Raw genomic sequence first — 19,068 nt, forward strand, 5'->3', positions numbered from 1 at the left:
GTGCCAGGTGACTCTCAGATAAGATATGGAGCCTTTGCACGGGGTACATACCTGCTCCGTGGTCACTCTCCGTGTCAGGGGTTTTGGAGCCATCTTTTCCATGATATTTATTCGAGTTTGCCTGACACTTGTAATTCATTCACATAACTATAGTCCCTAATGGGGATTGTTACATGTTCTTCTGTTGAAGGAAGAAGTCAGCCAGGGCTTTAGGAAAAGACAGGCCTCTAAATTCCCATGCGTATGCTCCCTAGCAAAAGTCACTGACCTCCATGAGGAAAGGCAGAACGACCTGGCCAGATGCAGAACGGGCCACCATAAAGTGAAGACAAAAGTAAAGCATGGTCAGGATGAAAAAGCTCTGCGTCAGACAGATGTTGAGAATGGTGCATGCATGTAATGCCACTGAACCATACTCCTAAAAGTGGTTCAAATGGTCACTTTTATGTTAGGTACATTTTTACTACAATTTTTACAAGAAATCATTTTTTTAAAGTGGTAGCTTTGGGCGCCTGGGTGGCTCAGATGGGTGAGCGTCTGCCTTCGGCTCAGGTCATGATCCCAGGGTCCTGGGATCGAGTCCCGCATCAGGCTCCCTGCTCCTTGGGAGCCTGCTTCTCCCTCTGCCTCTCTCTCTCTCTCTCTGTCTCTCATGAATAAATAAATAAAAAGTTTAAAAAAAAAAAAAACATTATTAAAGTGGTAGCTTTGCCGGCTTTACCCATTCCCGGTGATTACTGGGAGAAAAGTAGTAATGACCTAGGTAGATATAAACCATCTCTACTGTCTCTTTGCATGGAGATGGCACAGGCTCGTGGATTCCAAGGCAGAGTCCTTCACTCTAGAAAAGAGCTATTCCTATTAGTCAGGATAGTAGATGGCCAGAAGAAGCAGGCATTTCCCCAGGGTTAGCAGAGTTAGTCTCAACATCTGTCCCAAGCTCTGGGGACGCTCTAAGGGTTCTACAGCCTGGCCTCTAGCACTGCTATTGTTTGTGACAGTGCCATGCCTAATTGATGAGTTAATGATTTGTGACAAAATGCATTTTTACCTTGTTTTAGGCTCATCAGAACAATGTGATTTATGTCTCAACTTCCACGGTACATTACAATCAACTAGATATCGTCCACCTAAAAATCACACTTTTGATTTACACGTCCCCTACAGGACAATTCTCGATTCTGCCAGTAGGGAGGGATTTCCCTCACATGTTGTCTAAAGAGCTATTTGTAGGCAGAGGCCACAGGCCATTGGCCTCACCAGCCTAGGAGCCCCCTTGAGGGTAGGAAGAGTCTGACTCTTAGTTATGCTCATATATACAAGGGTGACATTTGAAAATCTTAAAAAAATCGAATTGTACACCGTACAAAGCAGTATTTATAAATAGGTGTTTGTTTTTACATTCTTTTTTTTTTCTCATGGGCACCAATGGACCAGGTGGCTTGAGGGGAGCTAGTCCCAATCTGTCTGTGGAAGACAGTCCAAGATGGTTAATAATAAAATTAACATGGGTAGAGGAACCAACAGTAGTGAAGGATATTGATATAAGAACAGGAACATATTATCTGCAGAACTCCTGCCCTTGCCTCCCACTGCCCAGTCCCTTCCCTCCCTTTCCCACACTGTCCCCTGAAGACCGAGAGGCTACAGGTCAAATTTGGGCTCACCACTGTTTCAAAGGTTGCCAGTCCTGTTTCATGTAAACTATTAACCAGAAGCAAGAGATCCTATCTGAATGTATATAGTGAAGTTCCTTTGACATGAATTTAATTGTACTATTGCTAAGCGAATGCCTCAGGATCTTGGGAATGTTCCATAAATCCACATATGACCATCTCTAAGTATTACTTGTTTACCAGCAGCGCCCACCTTGTCATACAACAACTGTAGCCTAGATAACAGAAATGAAGGTATTAATTCAGTGGCTGATTTTCTTCCTTTTTTCTCTCCACCCCTCCCTTAAACTCTGATCAAGAAATCACCGTATGACTGCAGCAATTTCGACAAAGAGTTCTTAAATGAGAAACCCCGGCTGTCGTTTGCAGACAGAGCCCTGATCAACAGTATGGACCAGAACATGTTCAGAAACTTTTCCTTCATTAACCCAGGAATGGAGAGGTTGATATCCTGAGGGGACCTCTCCTGACACACGAGGGAGTTTGCCTTGTGTCTGTGAACTGGTCCATGTGATGCTCCTTGGATTCCTTTTCACCTTGGGAAAGAAAAGAAACACTCAATAATACAGGCTGAGACCTTTTAGCTCCTCACTGACTTTGTATCTGCGGCAGAAGCCAACTCCACTTCACTAATAACCGCACCCTTCGGTGCCTCCTGTCCTCTCCTGGGGTCACTCTTGAAGCTGGGTCATTACTAACCATAGTTACTTACTGGCACGACGGTTCTCCTCTGCTGTGAAAAGACCTGAAAAGTTAATACTGCCCTAAATCGTGGCTCTTCCCGTGGGCACCAACGGCTGATCAATGACCTGAGGGGCAGAGAGAGCACAGACTTCTCAAGACTGAAACAGCACGTCGCCGGGTGCAGGAGTGGACCTCATTCAGCAGCATATAAGTAACCACTAACCCGTTTTGTTCTGTTCGCATCTGTGGAAGTGGAAGTGGTGGCAGGGGCAGGCCTGGATGGGTTTTTGTGGGAATTCTTCACAATAAACATAGCTTGTAACTTGAGATTTACAAATCCATTCGTTCTGATTAGCCATGAAAGTCTCGGGAAAGAGAAAAATGGAAAGTAAGAAGCGCTCATGTCCTTGAGACGGAGGGTTTAATAAAACACCTACTGTGGCTATCATGTCAACATAGCGTCAGTTTGTCCTGCCAGTAGAACCACCCCATCCGCCATTCTCAGTTGATTTCAGCGTCAGTGGAAGTCACTCATTACCATCCTCTTCACACTGTAACAAGAAAGGAAGTGCATAATTCTTCCAACAGAAAAGAAAACCAATCTCTTACTATACCCGTAAAGTTGATCTGATGACTCATTTGTCTCCCTTTTGGCATTATTCAAGATAAAAGACCCATGCATGCTACTTGTAGCAGTCGATCATGTTTAACTAGGATTCTAGCCATACATTTTTAAGTATCTGTGCTGTTTGTATATTTTGATAAAATATTGTGACTTAATGACAAAGAGGTGGATATGTAAAAATGGAATAAAAGAAAGAAAGAAAGATGCCTCCTAATAGTTTAATTCCTTACTTGTCCCCCCAAGAACTTGGGTTTTGTCATGGTTATCATCAAAATGTAGCTAGCGTTGAGTTGATGTTGTAAATTTGGGGAATCACTAAAAATCCCCAAGTAGGTGAGAAACTCAGATAACATCTAAGTTACTGTTATGTTCCTCTTTCCCTTCACCACGAGATCTCTTGGGAGTGGTCCACGAGTGTTGCCTCTACTCCTCCGACACCCGAATCCAGCTCTGTCCCCAGGTACTCCTTCGTCCCAGGACTACCCTCCAGCTAGTGCTTGTGGCATGCACGAGGTCCGCATCGACCTTCTGCAGTTTGTTAGATGAGCAAAGACCCTCCCCCTTCAACCTCAGCCCCGTTAGACACTGTGACACAGCACTTTCCCCTTTTGTTCCCTCTACCTTTAACTGCCCCCTGGGCCAGCCCCTTTCCTCCTCTCCCAAATCACTTCCAAGGCCCCTCTCCCCAACTTGTTTTCACTTTCTCTAGGTTCCTTCCTGTCACCTCATGCCTTCAAGGATCACTCAGTGTACATCATCTCCAATCCATATCTCCAGTTCTAATCTTGCTTCCAGGCTTCAGTCTCCATTGACTTGCTCTATTTTCTTACAACCTCAATCTCTCTTGTGTTTCCTAACTCCGTTACTGTCACCATCGTAGGTCCAGTCATCCAGGCTCAGAAACTCAGAGTCATTGTCGACGGTCCCCTCTCCCTATTTTTTTTAACCAAATCCTCGTGATTCTGCCAGTGTAGTCTCTCCAAAAGACATACTCATCTCTACTTTCTCGCCTGCTAATCATGTCTGGATTAGTCTCCCCATCTCAAGTCTTTCTCCCCATTTTAATTCATGCGTACAGCCTACATTATAAACCAGAGGGTAGAAATAACTTTTCTTCTGCCCTCTTATGTTAAGAACCTGGGGCCTGCTGATTAAATTGACAAAAGACATTAGCAAGAGAAGCATGCTTTTACTTACACATGCTATACACAAACATGTAGGAGTGCCCAGTGATGAGTAATTCAAAGGAGTGGTTAGAATTTGGGATTTAAATACCTAGCTTAGCAGGATAAAGTAGGGCAGGGGAGAGAAAAGACTCCTATGGGAAGAACAAATAGGTTTCTTTAGGGAACGTAAATGGGGTTTCAGGAGAATAAATAGAAGATAAGAAAGTTTGTAATAATGTTTGTCTACGGCAGTATGAGTGGTCTTCCATCTTCCTCAGGGCCATAACATTCCCCCAGAGAGAGGGATTTATGGTAAGTAGGTTTACTCTTGGTCTCACTCCTACAAATAGACCCACGCTGAAGAAGAAATTTTTGGCAGTTCTCATGTCTCCAAAATTTCTGTTTTCAGTCAAATAAGGAAAGCTCCAGGAAGGCCTCTTTCTGCATCCGTTGAATCTCAAGTGTCTTTAACTTACAATATTTATTATTTATGAAACATAAAAATATTATCTTCACAAATCAGTTTTTAATCCCATTACACTCCTGTTCAAAACTCTGTGTAATCTTCACTGGCTAAAACGCATTCAGGGCCACCCATTCTGTCCCCAACCTCTCTACCTGGCTTCCCATTTCCACCCTTCACCCACCTGTGCTCTAGTCAATCTGAATTTCCTAGCACTGCCTATAAATTCCCACCATTTCCCACCTCTAGGACTCCCTGATACTAGTTTTTCTGCCTAGAATGCACATTTCCACACATTCAACATCTTTCTGTGTCTCAAGATCCAGTTCAGTTGACGCGTCTGCCATAAAGTATCCCAATCTGGGGGTATCCCATGAGCTGGTGGATCTCCTGCCTCTCTAAGCTCCCATCAGATTGTACTCCTCTGTCCTCTCATGGCACTCTATCGAGCTATGAACGTGTGTAGTTTGCCTCCCTTTCTAGGCTGTAAATCCCTAAAGGTAGGATCTCGGTCCAGTTTGTCTTTATGCTTCCCACAGTTCCTCTGTGCAGTTGGCCCTTGAACAATATGGGAGTTAGGGGCACTGACCCTTGCAAGGTCAAAAATCCACATATAACTTTTGATTCCCTCAAAAATTAACTACTAATGAAATCTTGCCATTTGCAACGACGTGGTTGGAACTGGAGGGTATTATGCTGAGCAAAATAAGTCAATCAGAGAATGACTGTATCATATGACCTCACTGACATGAGGACTTCTTAATCTCAGGAAACAAACTGAGGGTTGCTGGAGTGGTGGGGGGTGGGAGGGATGGGGTGGCTGGGTGATAGACATTGGGGAGGGTATGTGCTATGGTGAGCGCTGTGAATTGTGCAAGACTGTTGAATCACAGACCTGTACCTCTGAAATAAATAATACATTACATGTTAAAAAAAAAAAAAAAAAAGAAGATAGTAGGAAGGGAAAAATGAAGGGGGGGAAATCGGACCGGGAGACGAACCATGAGAGACTATGGACTCTGAGAAACAAACTGAGGGTTCTAGAGGGGAGGGGTTGGGGGGGTGGGTTAGCCCGGTGATGGGTATTAAAGAGGGCACATACTGAATGGAGCACTGGGTGTTATATGCAAACAATGAATCATGGAACACTACATCAAAAACTAATGATTTAATATATGGTGATTAACATAACATAATAAAAAAAATTACTAATAGCCCACTAGTAATCAGAAGGCTCACCCGTAACATGAGCAGTCGATTAACACATATTTGTATGTTGTGTGTATTATATACTATATTCTTACCAAGAGTAAGCTAGAGTGCAGAATATGTTAAGAAAATTATAAGGAAGGGAAAATACATTTACAGGACCATACTGTGAAAATCCATATATAAGTGGACACACACAGTTCAAACCTGTTATTGTTCAGGAGTCAGCAGTGTATAAGTGCTTAAACAGAGTCATTGGACAAATGAGTAAGTAACTGAATGCATGGAGAAGTGTTTGAATGGTGGCCCTTCAAAACATATATCCACCTGGAACCCTGGATTGTGCAGATGGGCACCAAATCCCAATGTCAAGTATCCTTACGAGAGACATACAGAGAAGCAAAGGCTGTGTGAGGTGGGAGACAGAGACCGGAGTGTTGTGGCTGCAAGCTAAGGAACACCAGGACCATCAGAAGCTGGAAGGGACCAAGAAGGACTGTCCCATACAGCCTTCAGAGGGAGCATGGTCCCGCCAATACCTTCAGTTTGAACTCTTGGCCTCTAAAACTCTGGGGGAATGGATTTCTGTTGTTTTTAGGTCATCAGCTTGTGGTAACTTATTCTAGCAACCACAGGAAATACACACCATCAGAAGAAACCAGCAGTTCACTAGGAGAAGGTTATAGGGAGCTCTGTGCATCCCTGCCCACCCCGGCCACCACATATGCAAACAGGGGCATCTCGTTCTACTTCTCCTATGACATAATGTCCCACATCACTCAACTTTTGTCCATATGAATTCCCTGAAGTGGTTCTCACCCTTCCTTGCATTTTTCTCCTCTTACCTCATTTCTCTTGCCTGTTTTTCCCCTCACCTGCCTTCCTTATTAAGGAAGACTTTATTCAAGGGGGAGGGGCATCACAATGCGTGTAGGGACCCCTGCAATGGGGTCTTGCAGGGGGAGGGAGAGATTGGACTCGACTCCAAATACAGCATGGCAAAATGGGAGTTTTATAGATAGTAGGTCAGTGAATGAAGGGAGTAAGGGGGTGTAAGAGAGATTCTGAGGAAACCAACCTAACAGGATTCTTGTTGAAGGCAGGCCAGATGATCAGGCATTACCTGGAGATAGTGAAAAATCAGGAACTCAGTCAGATATCCAGAATGGGGGATCTGGTTAAACTGACTTGCTAGGATTTGTGCTAAAATTGGACAATGCAGACAAAGACAGAAGCCCAAAAGTTACGCCTTGTTGAAAAAGAATTCAGGGAGCCTGAACAGAGTCTGGTCAAGGAGTGACCAGCGAAGATCACAGTCTTAGCATTTTGAGGGCTTCGGGATTACGATTAGTTTAGCTTTCCTCCTGGTGCCAGAACTGCCTCCACATGGTCCTGAAAGGCTCTTGTCCTCCCTGCTGTGAACACACTTGTTGAAAAGAAATGCATTCCTTTGATCTCATTTGTACCCTGAGATGTGCTGGGTCTGTGAGGCCATGAGGTGTTGTAGAAAGATGGGAGGTGTGGGAGCCAGACAGACCTCAGTCCAAGTCCCAGCTCAGTCATGATAAGACAGCATTGCAGAAGTCACTGACTTTCCTGGATGGGATTTTCTCACCTATAAAATGGAGCTCATTATCCACAGTGTATTGGGTTGTTATGAGAATAACGGATGTTCTGTCACAGTGTGGGGGACCTTAGTAGATGCCTCCTAAATGAGAGTTACTGTGATATTTTCAAGTTGATCATGAGCCTGCCAGAAGAATATCTATCTGCATGTATCTACCTACCTACCTATCTCTAGAGATAGACAGATATCTACAGGCATACCTCAGAGATACCGTGGGTTCGCTTCCAGACCACCACGGTAAAGCAACTATCACAATAAGGTGAGTCAAATGAAGTTTTTGGTTGCCCGGTGTGTATATAAGAGCTATATTTACACTATACTGTAGTCCATTAAGTGTGCAATAGTGTTAGGTCTTTAAAAAAATCAATGTATATACCTTAATTTAGAAATATTTAACTGCTAAAAAATGCTAACCATCATTTGAGCTTTCAGTGAGTCATAATCTTTGCTGGTGAGGGGGTCTTGCCTCGATGTTGATGGCTGCTGACTGATCAGGGTGGTTGCTGCTGAAGGTTGGGGTGGGTGTGGCAATTTCTTGAAGAAGACAACAATGAAATTTGCCACAGCAACTGACTCTTCTTTCACAAATGGTTTCTCTGTAGAATGTGGTGCTGTTTGATAGCATTTCACCCATAATGGAACTTATTTCCAAATTGGAGTCAATGTTCTAAAACCTTGCTGCTGCCTTATTAACTAAGTTTATATAATAGTCCAAATCCTGTGTCATCATTTCAACAGTCTTCATAGCATCTTCACCAGGAGTAGATTCCATCTCAAGGAACCACTTTCTTTCCTCAAAGTCATTCATGAGGGTTAGAACCACTTCTTCCAAATTCCTGTGAGTGTTGATATTTAGACCTCTTCCTATGAATCATGAATGTTCTTAATAGCATCTAGAATGGTGATTCCTTTCCAGTAGGTTTTCAATGTACTTTGCTCAGATCCATCAGAGGAATCACTATCTATGGCAGCCACAGCCTTATGAAATGTATTCCTTAAATAAGACTTGAAAGTCAAAAAGACTCTTTGATCCATGGGCTGCAGAATGGATACTGTGATAGCAGGCATGAAAACAATATTAATTTCATTGCCTATCTCCATCAGTGCTCTTGGGTAACCAGGTGCATTATCAATAAGCGGTCATATTTTGAAAGGCATCTTTTTTCTGACCATGAGGTCTCAACAGTAGGCTTAAAATAGTCAGTAAACCATGTTGTAAACAGATGTGCTGTCATCCAGGTTTGGTTATTACATTTATAGAGCACAGTCCGAGTAGATGTAGCATAATTCTTTTTTTTTAATATATGAAGACATTTTATTATTTTGCTATATAACATATTAGTGAGTATACTCAATTGCATTTTCTCAAATGACAAATGAGACACAAGATAACATCTGTGATTCCTGAAAACCTCAGTATCATTTGTCTTTTGGAGGATCCAGTTTCCTATGATGTCTATGATACTGTCCACGAGGATACCAATGGTGCTTAGTAGTAAAGAACATTTGGCTAAGTTGTTCTATCATGGGTCCTTGCTCAAATTGCTCATTTTTTTCTTCTAATCTGGTTTTCAGCACTTGGTCATGTGTTTCTTCATTATTATGCACAGGATCTGGCCGAGGGATAGGTTTTGTATATTCATATGGAACGTCCACAGAAGGGTGGCAGCATACTATTGTCCTGTCATCCGACGTCAAAGCAAGCTCTACTTTGCAATTATAGTCATCTGGTAGGGAAGAATACGTAGATGTATGACAAACACAATATAAAGCTCCGTTTTGAATTGGAAATAAATGTTTCCAGATAGTTCTGTTTGATATCGCCCATTTTACTGCTGCTAACGCCATGGTGAATCAAGATGCTTATTAGGTGGTGTGAAAGAAGATGATTTGAAGAGAAACTGATTTAAAAATCTTCCAGGTATACCTATTTTCATCCCTGACAGCCGCTCACCGAGAGCCACCAATCTACCTCAATCTAGATGTAGCATCATTCTTAAGGTTCCTGGGATTTTCAGAATGGTCAGTGAGCACTGGCTGCAACTTAAAGTCACCAGCTACGTTAACCCCAAATAAGAGAGTCAGCTTGTCCTTTGAAGCTTTGAAGCCAGGCATTGACTTCTCTAGCTACAAAAGTCCTAGACAGCACCCTCTTCCCAGAGAAGGCTGTTTCATCTGCATTGCTAATCTGTTTAGTATAGCTACCTTCATTATCTCAGCCAGATCTTTGGCATAACTTGCTGCTTCACCCTGCACGTTTATGTTATGGAGACGGCTTCTTTCCTTGAAGCTCGTGAACCAACCTCTGCTAGCTTCAAGCATCTCTTCCGCAGCTTCTTCACCTTTCTCAGCCTTCATGGAAGTGAAGAGAGTCAGGGTCTTGCTCTGGGTGAGGCTTTGGCTTACAGGAATGTTGGCTGGCTTGATCTTCTATCCTAAAGGCCCCTAAAATTTTCTCCATATCAGCAGTAAGTCTGTTTTACTTTCTTATCACTCATGTATTCACTGAAGTAGCACTTTTAGTTTCCTTCAAGAATTTTCCTTTGCATTCACAATTTGGCTGTTGGGTGCAACAGGCCTAGCTTTCAGCCTGTCTTGGCTTTCAACATGGCTTCCACACTAAGTTTACTCATATGTAGCTTTTGATTTAAATGAGAGACGTGTGACTTCATTTCACTTGAAAAGTTAGAGGCCATTGTAGAGTTATTAACTGAACTAAATTCAACATTATTGTGTGTCATGGAATAGGAAGACCAGAGAGGAGGGAGAGAGAGATGGGAGAATGGCCAGTCAGTGGAGCAATCAAAACCTATACAACATTTATTAAGTTTGCCATCTTATATGGGTGCAGTTCATTGCTATAGTTTTATCACAGATCACCGTAACAAATAAAATGATAGTGAAAATTTTGCAATATTGCAAGAATTACCAAAATGTGACACAGAGACACAAAGTGAGCAAAGGCTATTAGAAAATAGCACTGTGGATGAGGCTGCCACAAATCTTCAATTTGTTAAAAAAAATGCGTATCTCTGATACACAATAAAGCAAAGCTCAATCAAACAAGATAGGCTTGTATGAAGATGGAGAGACAGGCAGACAGATAGATAGATAGATCTGTATCTTTAGATAGATGTTTAGGTAGACTTGAGATATAGCTAGTGTGTCTTATAAATCAAATTGACAACAAGAGGAATAATTATTGATTATCTCCACTAAGCAGTGCAAAACAGCCTCTGTGACATTAACTGAGAGGCTGTTGCCAGCCACCTTTGCCTTGATAGTCTGAAGTGACTGGAAAAAAAAGAGAATCTAGCAACTTTAGTTAAAGTGAGGGAATTCTTTTTTTAATTGCCTGTCTCCTGGTTATTGGGTGGTCTTCAAACTCAGAACGGCTTGCAAGTGGAGCCCCCTCAGTTAGTCTCCCATCCCACCACTTACAGAGAGATTTCTGATAATTTGGACCACATCTGGTCCACAATAATTCCAGCCCTAGCCAGGGTGAGGACAAATACAAATCAACAAGAAGAGGCTTAATTCTCCCTGTTGAAACAAAGGGGAGAGACATTGCCCCCTCCTCTCCCTTTTCTTTCAGAACCTTTTCTGTCCTTCTCAAATGTATGTAAAACTTCATCATGGCTAGGTAACCTTCTGCAGGTCTCACTTGCTGACCTGGGAGCCATCCTTTTGAAATGCAAACATCAAGGGAGATAGCTCCCCTGTGTCCCGGTTCCCTTGGGAGCGTAAGAGCCGACCTTTATTGGGCACCTGGCTTCCATTTGCAAAACTACCTCCTGTCCTAAATATATGAGGAGTCTGTTCCTCCTCTGGATAAAAGCACAGATGGTCTCCCCCAGTTACCGTGAACTATTTGTGGCAAAAAGATGCTGTAACTTCCTCTTGTTTATCTTGAGAACATGTATTTATGAGAGGTTGTATCTGCTTCAGTGCATAAGGCGACCTCTGTCTCTACCATCTCTTAGCAGATTACCTGTGATGCATGTTACAATCCGGTTTAATACCTACTTAGGAACAAAACCGTTTCTTTCTCTACCAATCTTGTGGAGAAGTTTTCGGGATTGAGAGAAGATGTGGGGTTTTAAAATTATATTTCCCCAACACCAGCTTCTCCTGGCTCTCAGTATAAGGAGGGGATTTGGGAAGACACAAGGAGCATTTTTTTCACTCCTACCTTGGTCAGTCCAGTTTACCCTAAAGATAGCCTGGCATGAAAACAATTCTAATATTCTATTTAAAGGCACACTCTTGTGCTTCCTCTTAAAACACTAATAACAGATTAGAAAACCATTTGGTCAATCTGTTATTTCTCAGACATTTTTTTTTTGCTCCCCAATCAAAAAATTCATTCAACAAATATTTATTGTGCAGCTACTATGTACCTAGAAGTACCTTACTTGTCTCCAAGACCCTCCCAAAGAACTCTGTGAATTTTCCTTTCTACTTCCTATTCCATCCAAATGTGTGCTACTCAAAAATTTTTAGCTGAAATTTGGTAACTGCCGCTATCGGAGACATGATTCTTTTTATCTATGTATTTTTCTCCCACAGACTAAAAACTTTTTTCCTTAAATGGTGATACTATTCCTTAAGCAATTCCCTGAAGCTATCTTCAGGGCTAGTCTTGCTGCTTCCTTGCAGAGAGCACCTTCACTCTGAGTTGTGAGGAAGGTGGACGAACTTCTGCTATCTTCAGGGCAAGGTGGTGGATTAGCTTGTCGTCAGACTCAGCCGTTCTTTTCCCCGTGACAACTTCCACACTACTGCAAAAACAGCCCACGTGGGGCTTGGTCTTTTGGGGGACAGTCGCACACCAACAGACTAGTGGAAGCCTGGGGAGTAACAGAAGATAAAGACAGAAAAGTACATTACAGCCAGATTTCCAGTGCTGCAAATATTCGGATAAAGAGTGTGAATGTCATTCCGTGAGCAAGGTGGAGTCCCTGAAATTATGCCAACAAACACAATGAAATCCTCAAGGCATAAGCACCAGAAGCACAAGTGAAAGAATTTTTAATTAAAAGAAAAGAGTTTTCTGCCAACCCGGAAGAAAATTTTCTGAAGCGAAGACCCACTCAGAGTTTCCTACACATAAGATCATATCATCTGAGTAGGAGGTCTTAGCCCTCATACCCCCACAAAAACAATGAGTGAATAACCACTCGTGGAGGCAAATAGCTGGGGGTGGGGGGAGCTCCTGAGTAAATTAAGAAGAAGCAGCAACCCAGTGTAAGACAAAAAACCGAAGATGGTCACATAGAAAAGGAGAGTTGACCCACTTCAACACTGTGGGGGATATTAGGGGCACCAACTTCTGAGCAGTCAAAAACCCATGAGAAACTATTAACTCTCCCAAAACTTAACTATTAATAGCCGACTATTGACCAGAAGCCTTACTGATAACATGAATGGTTGATTAACCCTTGTTTTGTATATTATATATCTCACATGCTGTATTCTTACAATAAAGTAAGCTAGAAAAAAAGAGTTAAGAAAATCATGAAGAAGAGAAAATACATTTACAGTACTGTATTTATAAAAATAAAAAAAAAAAACACATAGCTGTGGGCCCATGCAGTTCAAACCCATGTTGTTCAAGGGTCAGTTGTAGTGGTGTGTTTTACCTGCATCACGGTTCCGTATCCTGGCACTGCTCAGCAGCAAGGAATCCCCTGGGCACAGCTTCTCCCTGAGGAGGAAAAGGAGAGCAGGAAACTCCAAAAGCCTGCACACCAACGACCCCAGCAGCCCTTCACTGATACAGACACCCCTGCTAAGGGGCTAATACCCAAATTATATAAGGAACTCATACTACTCAATAGAAAAAAAATTTTTTAACCATCAAAGGACATACATAGACGTTTATCAAAAGAAGACATAGAGATGGCCAAAGGGTAGATGAAAAGGTGCTCAACATCACTCATCATCAGGGAAACGCAAATCAAAACTACAACAAGATCCCACTGCATGCCTGTCTCAGAATGGCTAGTATCAAAAAATCAAGAAATAAGTGTTAGCAAGGATGTGGAGAAAGGGGAATAATACATTATATGTGCACTGTTGATGGGAATGTAAATTGGGTGTGGCCACTGTGGAAAACAGTATGGATGTTCCTCAAACAGTTGAAAATAGAGCTACCATACGACCCAGCAATTGCACTACTGGGTAATTACCCCAAGATACAAATGTAGTGATCCAAAGGGGTACGTGCACCCCAATGTTTATAGCAGCAATGTCCACAAGAGCCAAACTGTGGAAAGAGCCAAGATGTCCATCGACAGATGAATGGATAAAGAAGAAGTGGTATATATACACAATGGAATATTATGTAGCCATCAAAGGGAACGAAATCTTGCCATTTGCAACGACGTGGATGGAACTGGAGGATATTATGCTGAGCAAAATAAGTCAATCAGAGAAAGACATGTATCATATGACCTCACTGATATGAGGCATTCTTAATCTCAGGAAACAAACTGAGGGTTGCTGGAATGGAGGGGGGGTGGGAGGGATGGGGTGGCTGGGTGAAAGACATTGGGGAGGGTATGTACTATGGTGAGCGCTGTGAATTGTACAAGACTGTTGAATCACAGATCTGTACTTCTGAAACTAATAATACATTATACATTTAAAAAAAGAAGAAGATAGCAGGAAGGGAAAAATGAAGGGGGGGAAATCGGAGGGGGAGACAAACCCTGAGAGACTATGGACTCTGAGAAACAAACTGAGGGTTCTAGAGGGGAGGGGGTGTGGGGGGATGGGTTAGCCTGGTGATGGGTATTAATGAGGGCACGTTCTGCATGGAGCACTGGGTGTTATACGCAAACAATGAATCATGGAACACTACATCAAAAACTAATGATGTAATGTATGGTGATTAACATAACATAATAAAATAAAATCATGGAACACAACATCAAAAAAAAAAAAAAGAAAATGAAATCAGTACCTCAGAGAGATCAGCAACTCCTATGTTCACTGCCACATTATTCATATTGGCCTAGATATAGAAACAACCTAAATGCCTATTAATGGATGAATGGATGAAGAAAGTATGGTGCATATATATAACGAATGTTATTCAGCTTTAGAAAAGAATATTCTGGGGCGCCTGGGTGGCTCAGATGGTTACATGTCTGCCTTCAGCTCAGGTCATGATCCCAGAGTCCTGGGATCGAGTCCCGCATCGGGCTCCCTGCTCCTTGGGAGCGAGCCTACTTCTCCCTCTGCCTCTCTCTCTCTCTTTCTCTCTCTCTCTCATGAATAAATAAAATCTTAAAAAAAAAAAGAAAAGAAAAGAACATTCTGCTATTTGTAACCACATGGGTGAATCTGGAGGATATTATACTAAGTGAAATAACCCAGAGAATACTATATGACCTCACTTACATAGGGAATTTAAAATAATTACACTCAGAGAAGCAGAGAGTAGAATGATGGCCGTGAGGGCCTGGGACAAGGAGAAAACAGGGAGATTCTTGTCAAGGGATACAAAGTTGCAGTTCTGCAAAATGAGTAAGTTCTGGAGTTCTAACCTAGAACAATGTGACTATAGTTAACAGCGCTGTGTTGTGTACTTGAAATTTGCTGAGAGTAGATCTTAAGTGTTCTCACTACACACACACACACACACACAAAAGTAAGTATGTGAGGAAATACATATGTTAATTAGTTTATGGTGAAAATTTCAAAGTGTATACGTGTATCAAAACATCAAGTTGTACACCTTACATATATACAAGTTTTGTCAATTACACCTCAGTATCACTGGGGAAAATTTCTTTTTAATTTTAAAAAAGAACCTCAAATATAAATATGAGATAAATAATCTCTCTATATTAAACTGGCCTTATATATGTTTTATCAGCTGCTTATTTTGTGTGAGTGAGGTTCTATTTAATGAATGAAGAAGCACATGCATCTCCTAAGCCTTTTGCACTAGAAGGTCCCTGAGGCATCAATGCCAGAAAAACTGATTCAGATTTTACAGAAGGAAGATGCTAAGAGGAGAAAAGCATTGACCAGGAAGATGGAGTGACAGAGTAGCCAAGCCAGAATTAGAGTTCAAGCACTTGGCTCCCCCACACCTTGGCCTCCCCATCCCCGTGTCTGGTGGCAGATTGTTCACAAAGAGCTTTCTCCTGTTCCTTGGTGAGAAGGCTGGATACCTGCATGCCGAGAATGCGGATACCTATCCCTGCCCCAGAAGAGGCCCCCACTTAGGCTGCCAGGGGAAGAGGAAGGGCAAGGACCCATTCCTCCCATCAGAACAAAGATATGTTGTGGCTGCATCCAGGTAATTCTGCCCGGGCTGACGAATCAGCCCAACGGGGCCGTCCAACAAGTTCTTGGTATTTTAATGTACTTGTTACACTGATTTTTAGAATGAATTTGAGACCAGTTTTATTTTTGGCCAATGCAGTATTCTTGGCCGTTTCAGAAGAAGTGAGGTTCCTTCTGATGCAGGAAAGTGATTAAGACCTCTAATTTCATGCTCACAAACTCATGGTCTCTGGGTCACAAGCCCACCATTTCTTTTAAAGTAAGCTCTGTTTTTTCCAGACATCCTTGCCTTATGTTACTGTAAATCTTACACACATTCCCTCCAGATGTGTGTGGGAACTCTGAGAATAAATCTGTGTCCATTTTGGTTTCTTTGTTCATATCATGTCACAGCTTCTGTGGCAAAAGCATATTTAAAACATTCACATATACTTATATAGGCTATTTATAGCAGTGTGCGATGGTCTGACTTTTTTAAATGGGATGAAAGAGTTTTGTAAATTTAATACAGATTCTGATTTCCAGAGAACAAACTTCTAGCCTTGATCACTGAGCTTTACCTCTTCTCTGGATCTTCATCATCTTCCTTCCCAGAAAAGGGGCATGGAGGCAGAGGGCCACGGTCTCCTAAGATTATAAAGGACTTCATTACATTTCAGAACTGCAGAGACTCACCTATCCAAACCCCTCCGTTTGCATTTAAGGAAACAAAAGCTTCTGGAAGACAAGTGCCCCAAAGTGACAGCTGGAGACTAATGGAGTGGAGAACGCCATTTCTGAGCTCCTTCTTCCGGGTCTTTATGACCCAGCCCATTGCTCCTCAACCATGCAGAGCAAGATAAAGATTCCAAACTTTCCATACCAGAGCTTTGGCTTAGAAAAGGGAAGTTGGGTAAAGAAACAATATATATTAAGCGTCTTATGTATCAGGGAGAAAGAAGATACACACAGAAACCCACAAGTCAATACCCATTTCACTGCCCCATTTTACAGCTAATTAGCCAAGGCACAAGTGGGACCCAGGTCTCTTTAATTTCAAAGTTCCAACTTTTATCCTGACAGCATGTTTTTCCTAATTCTCTCCCTTTTCAGACTAAACTGTACATACTCTTTCCATGTGGGGCCATTGCCTCCCTGTTAACGCCACCAGCCATTCCCTTCTTGAACCTACATCCCACCTTGTCAGGACAGAAGAGCCATTGTCACTGGCCTCAGGGGACAGTCTAGCAAGTTCTCTCTCTCTGGCACCTTCTTTCATTTTTCATCATGGCCCAGTAACAAAAGCAGGGGTGGGCAGGTGCGTGTGTATAGCTGTCATGTTACTCTCACTCCTCCCTCAGAGATGCTCTACCCGTCATTTGGGCAAGCCAGTCTATTCACAGAGGATGGGGCAGTGAGAGAATATCCAGACCACTTCATCTCTCCCTCCCTTCCAGGCCAGCAGAGAGGAGCGCAAGCAATTCCGTCAAAGGCAGACCAAGTTACAAAATGGAGGTGTTGTAGCATCATGTTCGAGACGTGGCTTCCCCACCCTGTGTCACAGAATTACAGCACCTATGCCCCTGATGCTGGTGATCAGTATAAAATTATACTGATCACGAGAATTCTCTTCCCTATAATTGTTCTCCTGAGCCATGTTGCCAAATTCCATAAAGGATGTGTTCAAATTCTGTTCACCCCTCTGCTACAGACTTTGTCCCCCCAAAATTCATATGTTGAAACCTAACTCCTAATGTGATGGTTTTAGGATAGTGTTAGGAGGTTACCTTTGGCAGGTAATTAGGCCATGAAGGTGGAGCCCTCATGAATAGGATTAGTGTCCTTGTATACGAGACCCCAAAGTGTTCTTTTGGTCTTTGTACCACGTGAGTACACAGCAAGAAGATGGCCATCTGCAACCCAAAAGAGAGCCTTCACCAGAACTCGACCCTACTAGCACCCCAATCTCAGACTTTCAGTCTCCAGAACTGTGAAAAACACATTTCTGTTGTGTATGAGCTACCCAGTCTGTGGTATTTTGCTATAGCAGTCCACATAGACCAAGACACTCTCCAAAGCTGAATGTCTCTGGTGCTTTAGATAGCCTGGCAAAATATGTCTCTCCCTCAGGCTTCAGGGAGAGATGTTAAGTGACCAAAGGATGAGATGGGAGCCCTCTGATCACACAGGCGACTGGTACTAGGGCTGGAAATGGTGCCTAGGCAAGGATGCCCCAACTGTATGTCATTACCCATGGGGCGTGACCCTGGGGCTGCCTGAAAACACTTACAGTTCAAAACACTCCTACCAAAAATAAGATCGCACAGACTGATGCCTTGTTAGAGTTGCTAAGAACTTGGAATGAGCCAGCCCATCTTCTTCTGTGACCAGAAACATCTGATCACCCAAGATCACTGAAAGGGAGGAAAAGGCACAAAAGAGGAGGCAGGCAGGAGGAAAACTACCTTTTTAGATGTTGCAATTTTGCTGATCTTCCGAAGTACTAGATCTGCAAACTTTTGTGAAGTATTTTCACCCATAGCAGTGTGAGGAAGGAAGAGAGAGATAGCCACTCTTTCCAGAAACTGGAGGCACGAGAGAATAGAAAGGACTAGCTATCCTTTGTCTTCATATTCTTCTGGCTTGGAATGTGTGGAGAAAACCCTTGCCCGCACCAGGTAATGACAGAGCCCTGGGACAGAAGGGGGTGGGGGCAGGAAATGGAAAGGCAGTCTTAGCAAACTGGTACGTCCAAACACCTGACCTTGTGTTAGACTTCCACGGGAAGATCATCATGAGCCTCCAGACACCATGATGATGTCCACACGTTATGACAATTCCTGCCATAGTACTCATAGGCTTCCCTTCCAACAGTGCCACAGGGAATAAGAACAAATTATTATTTGTTGATTAATGAAGCATAACATCCTATACCTCATCACCCTAAATGAGTGCTTGGCACCATTTCACTTAGCCATTCGGTCATTCATTCATTCATTCATTCGGAAAACCTGGAGCACATTCTCTGTCTGGAAGTTTAATTCCACAGCATTCAACGAATACAGAACGTAGGTGAAACATGGTGCTAGATATGAGGGAATGAATTACTGAGGAAGACACACAATTTGTACCTTTGTGGCATGTGCAGTAGTCAAAAACACAATTTTCATCATGGTAAATATAAAGTATAAAACACAGGGTATGCTGGGAGTGCATGGGGGGTGGGGAGGGAGTAAGTTAAATACTGAGTCAAGGAGGGCCTTCCTGGTGAAGAGGCATTTAAAGTGACGTGAATGATGAGGTAGTTGGGGAATTAAGGAACTTCCGGAAAATCTGAA

At 42.7% G+C, this 19,068-nt stretch overlaps 1 protein-coding gene, 1 long non-coding RNA gene and 1 pseudogene across 2 annotated transcripts in view; 1 reads left to right on the forward strand and 2 right to left on the reverse strand.

Annotated features, from left to right (window-relative positions):
• The window catches only part of PRKCQ (protein kinase C theta), a 175,753-nt gene extending 172,554 nt beyond the window's left edge, over positions 1–3,199 (forward strand). Inside the window, exon 18 of the mRNA XM_028114615.2 lies at positions 1,976–3,199. Within this exon, the coding sequence (XP_027970416.1) occupies positions 1,976–2,131 (156 nt within the window). The 3' untranslated portion in view covers positions 2,132–3,199. The remainder of the gene's footprint in view (positions 1–1,975) is intronic.
• A 5,670-nt stretch (positions 3,200–8,869) lies between these two features.
• Positions 8,870–9,330, reverse strand: LOC114217769 (large ribosomal subunit protein mL42 pseudogene; annotated as a pseudogene).
• Positions 9,331–13,092: 3,762 nt separating this feature from the next.
• LOC148163673 (uncharacterized) overlaps positions 13,093–19,068 on the reverse strand; it is a 129,236-nt gene continuing 123,260 nt past the window's right edge. The window contains exons 3-4 of the long non-coding RNA XR_015768803.1: positions 16,312–16,378; positions 13,093–13,157 (exon numbers count right to left, since the gene is read on the reverse strand). This is a non-coding gene — a long non-coding RNA (uncharacterized LOC148163673). The remainder of the gene's footprint in view (positions 13,158–16,311; positions 16,379–19,068) is intronic.

The sequence above is a fragment of the Eumetopias jubatus genome, unplaced genomic scaffold (assembly GCF_037043125.1).
Source record: "Eumetopias jubatus isolate StellerSeaLion01/CBP00866 unplaced genomic scaffold, mEumJub1_p1.0 scaffold_8, whole genome shotgun sequence".
NCBI lineage: Eukaryota > Metazoa > Chordata > Mammalia > Carnivora > Otariidae > Eumetopias > Eumetopias jubatus.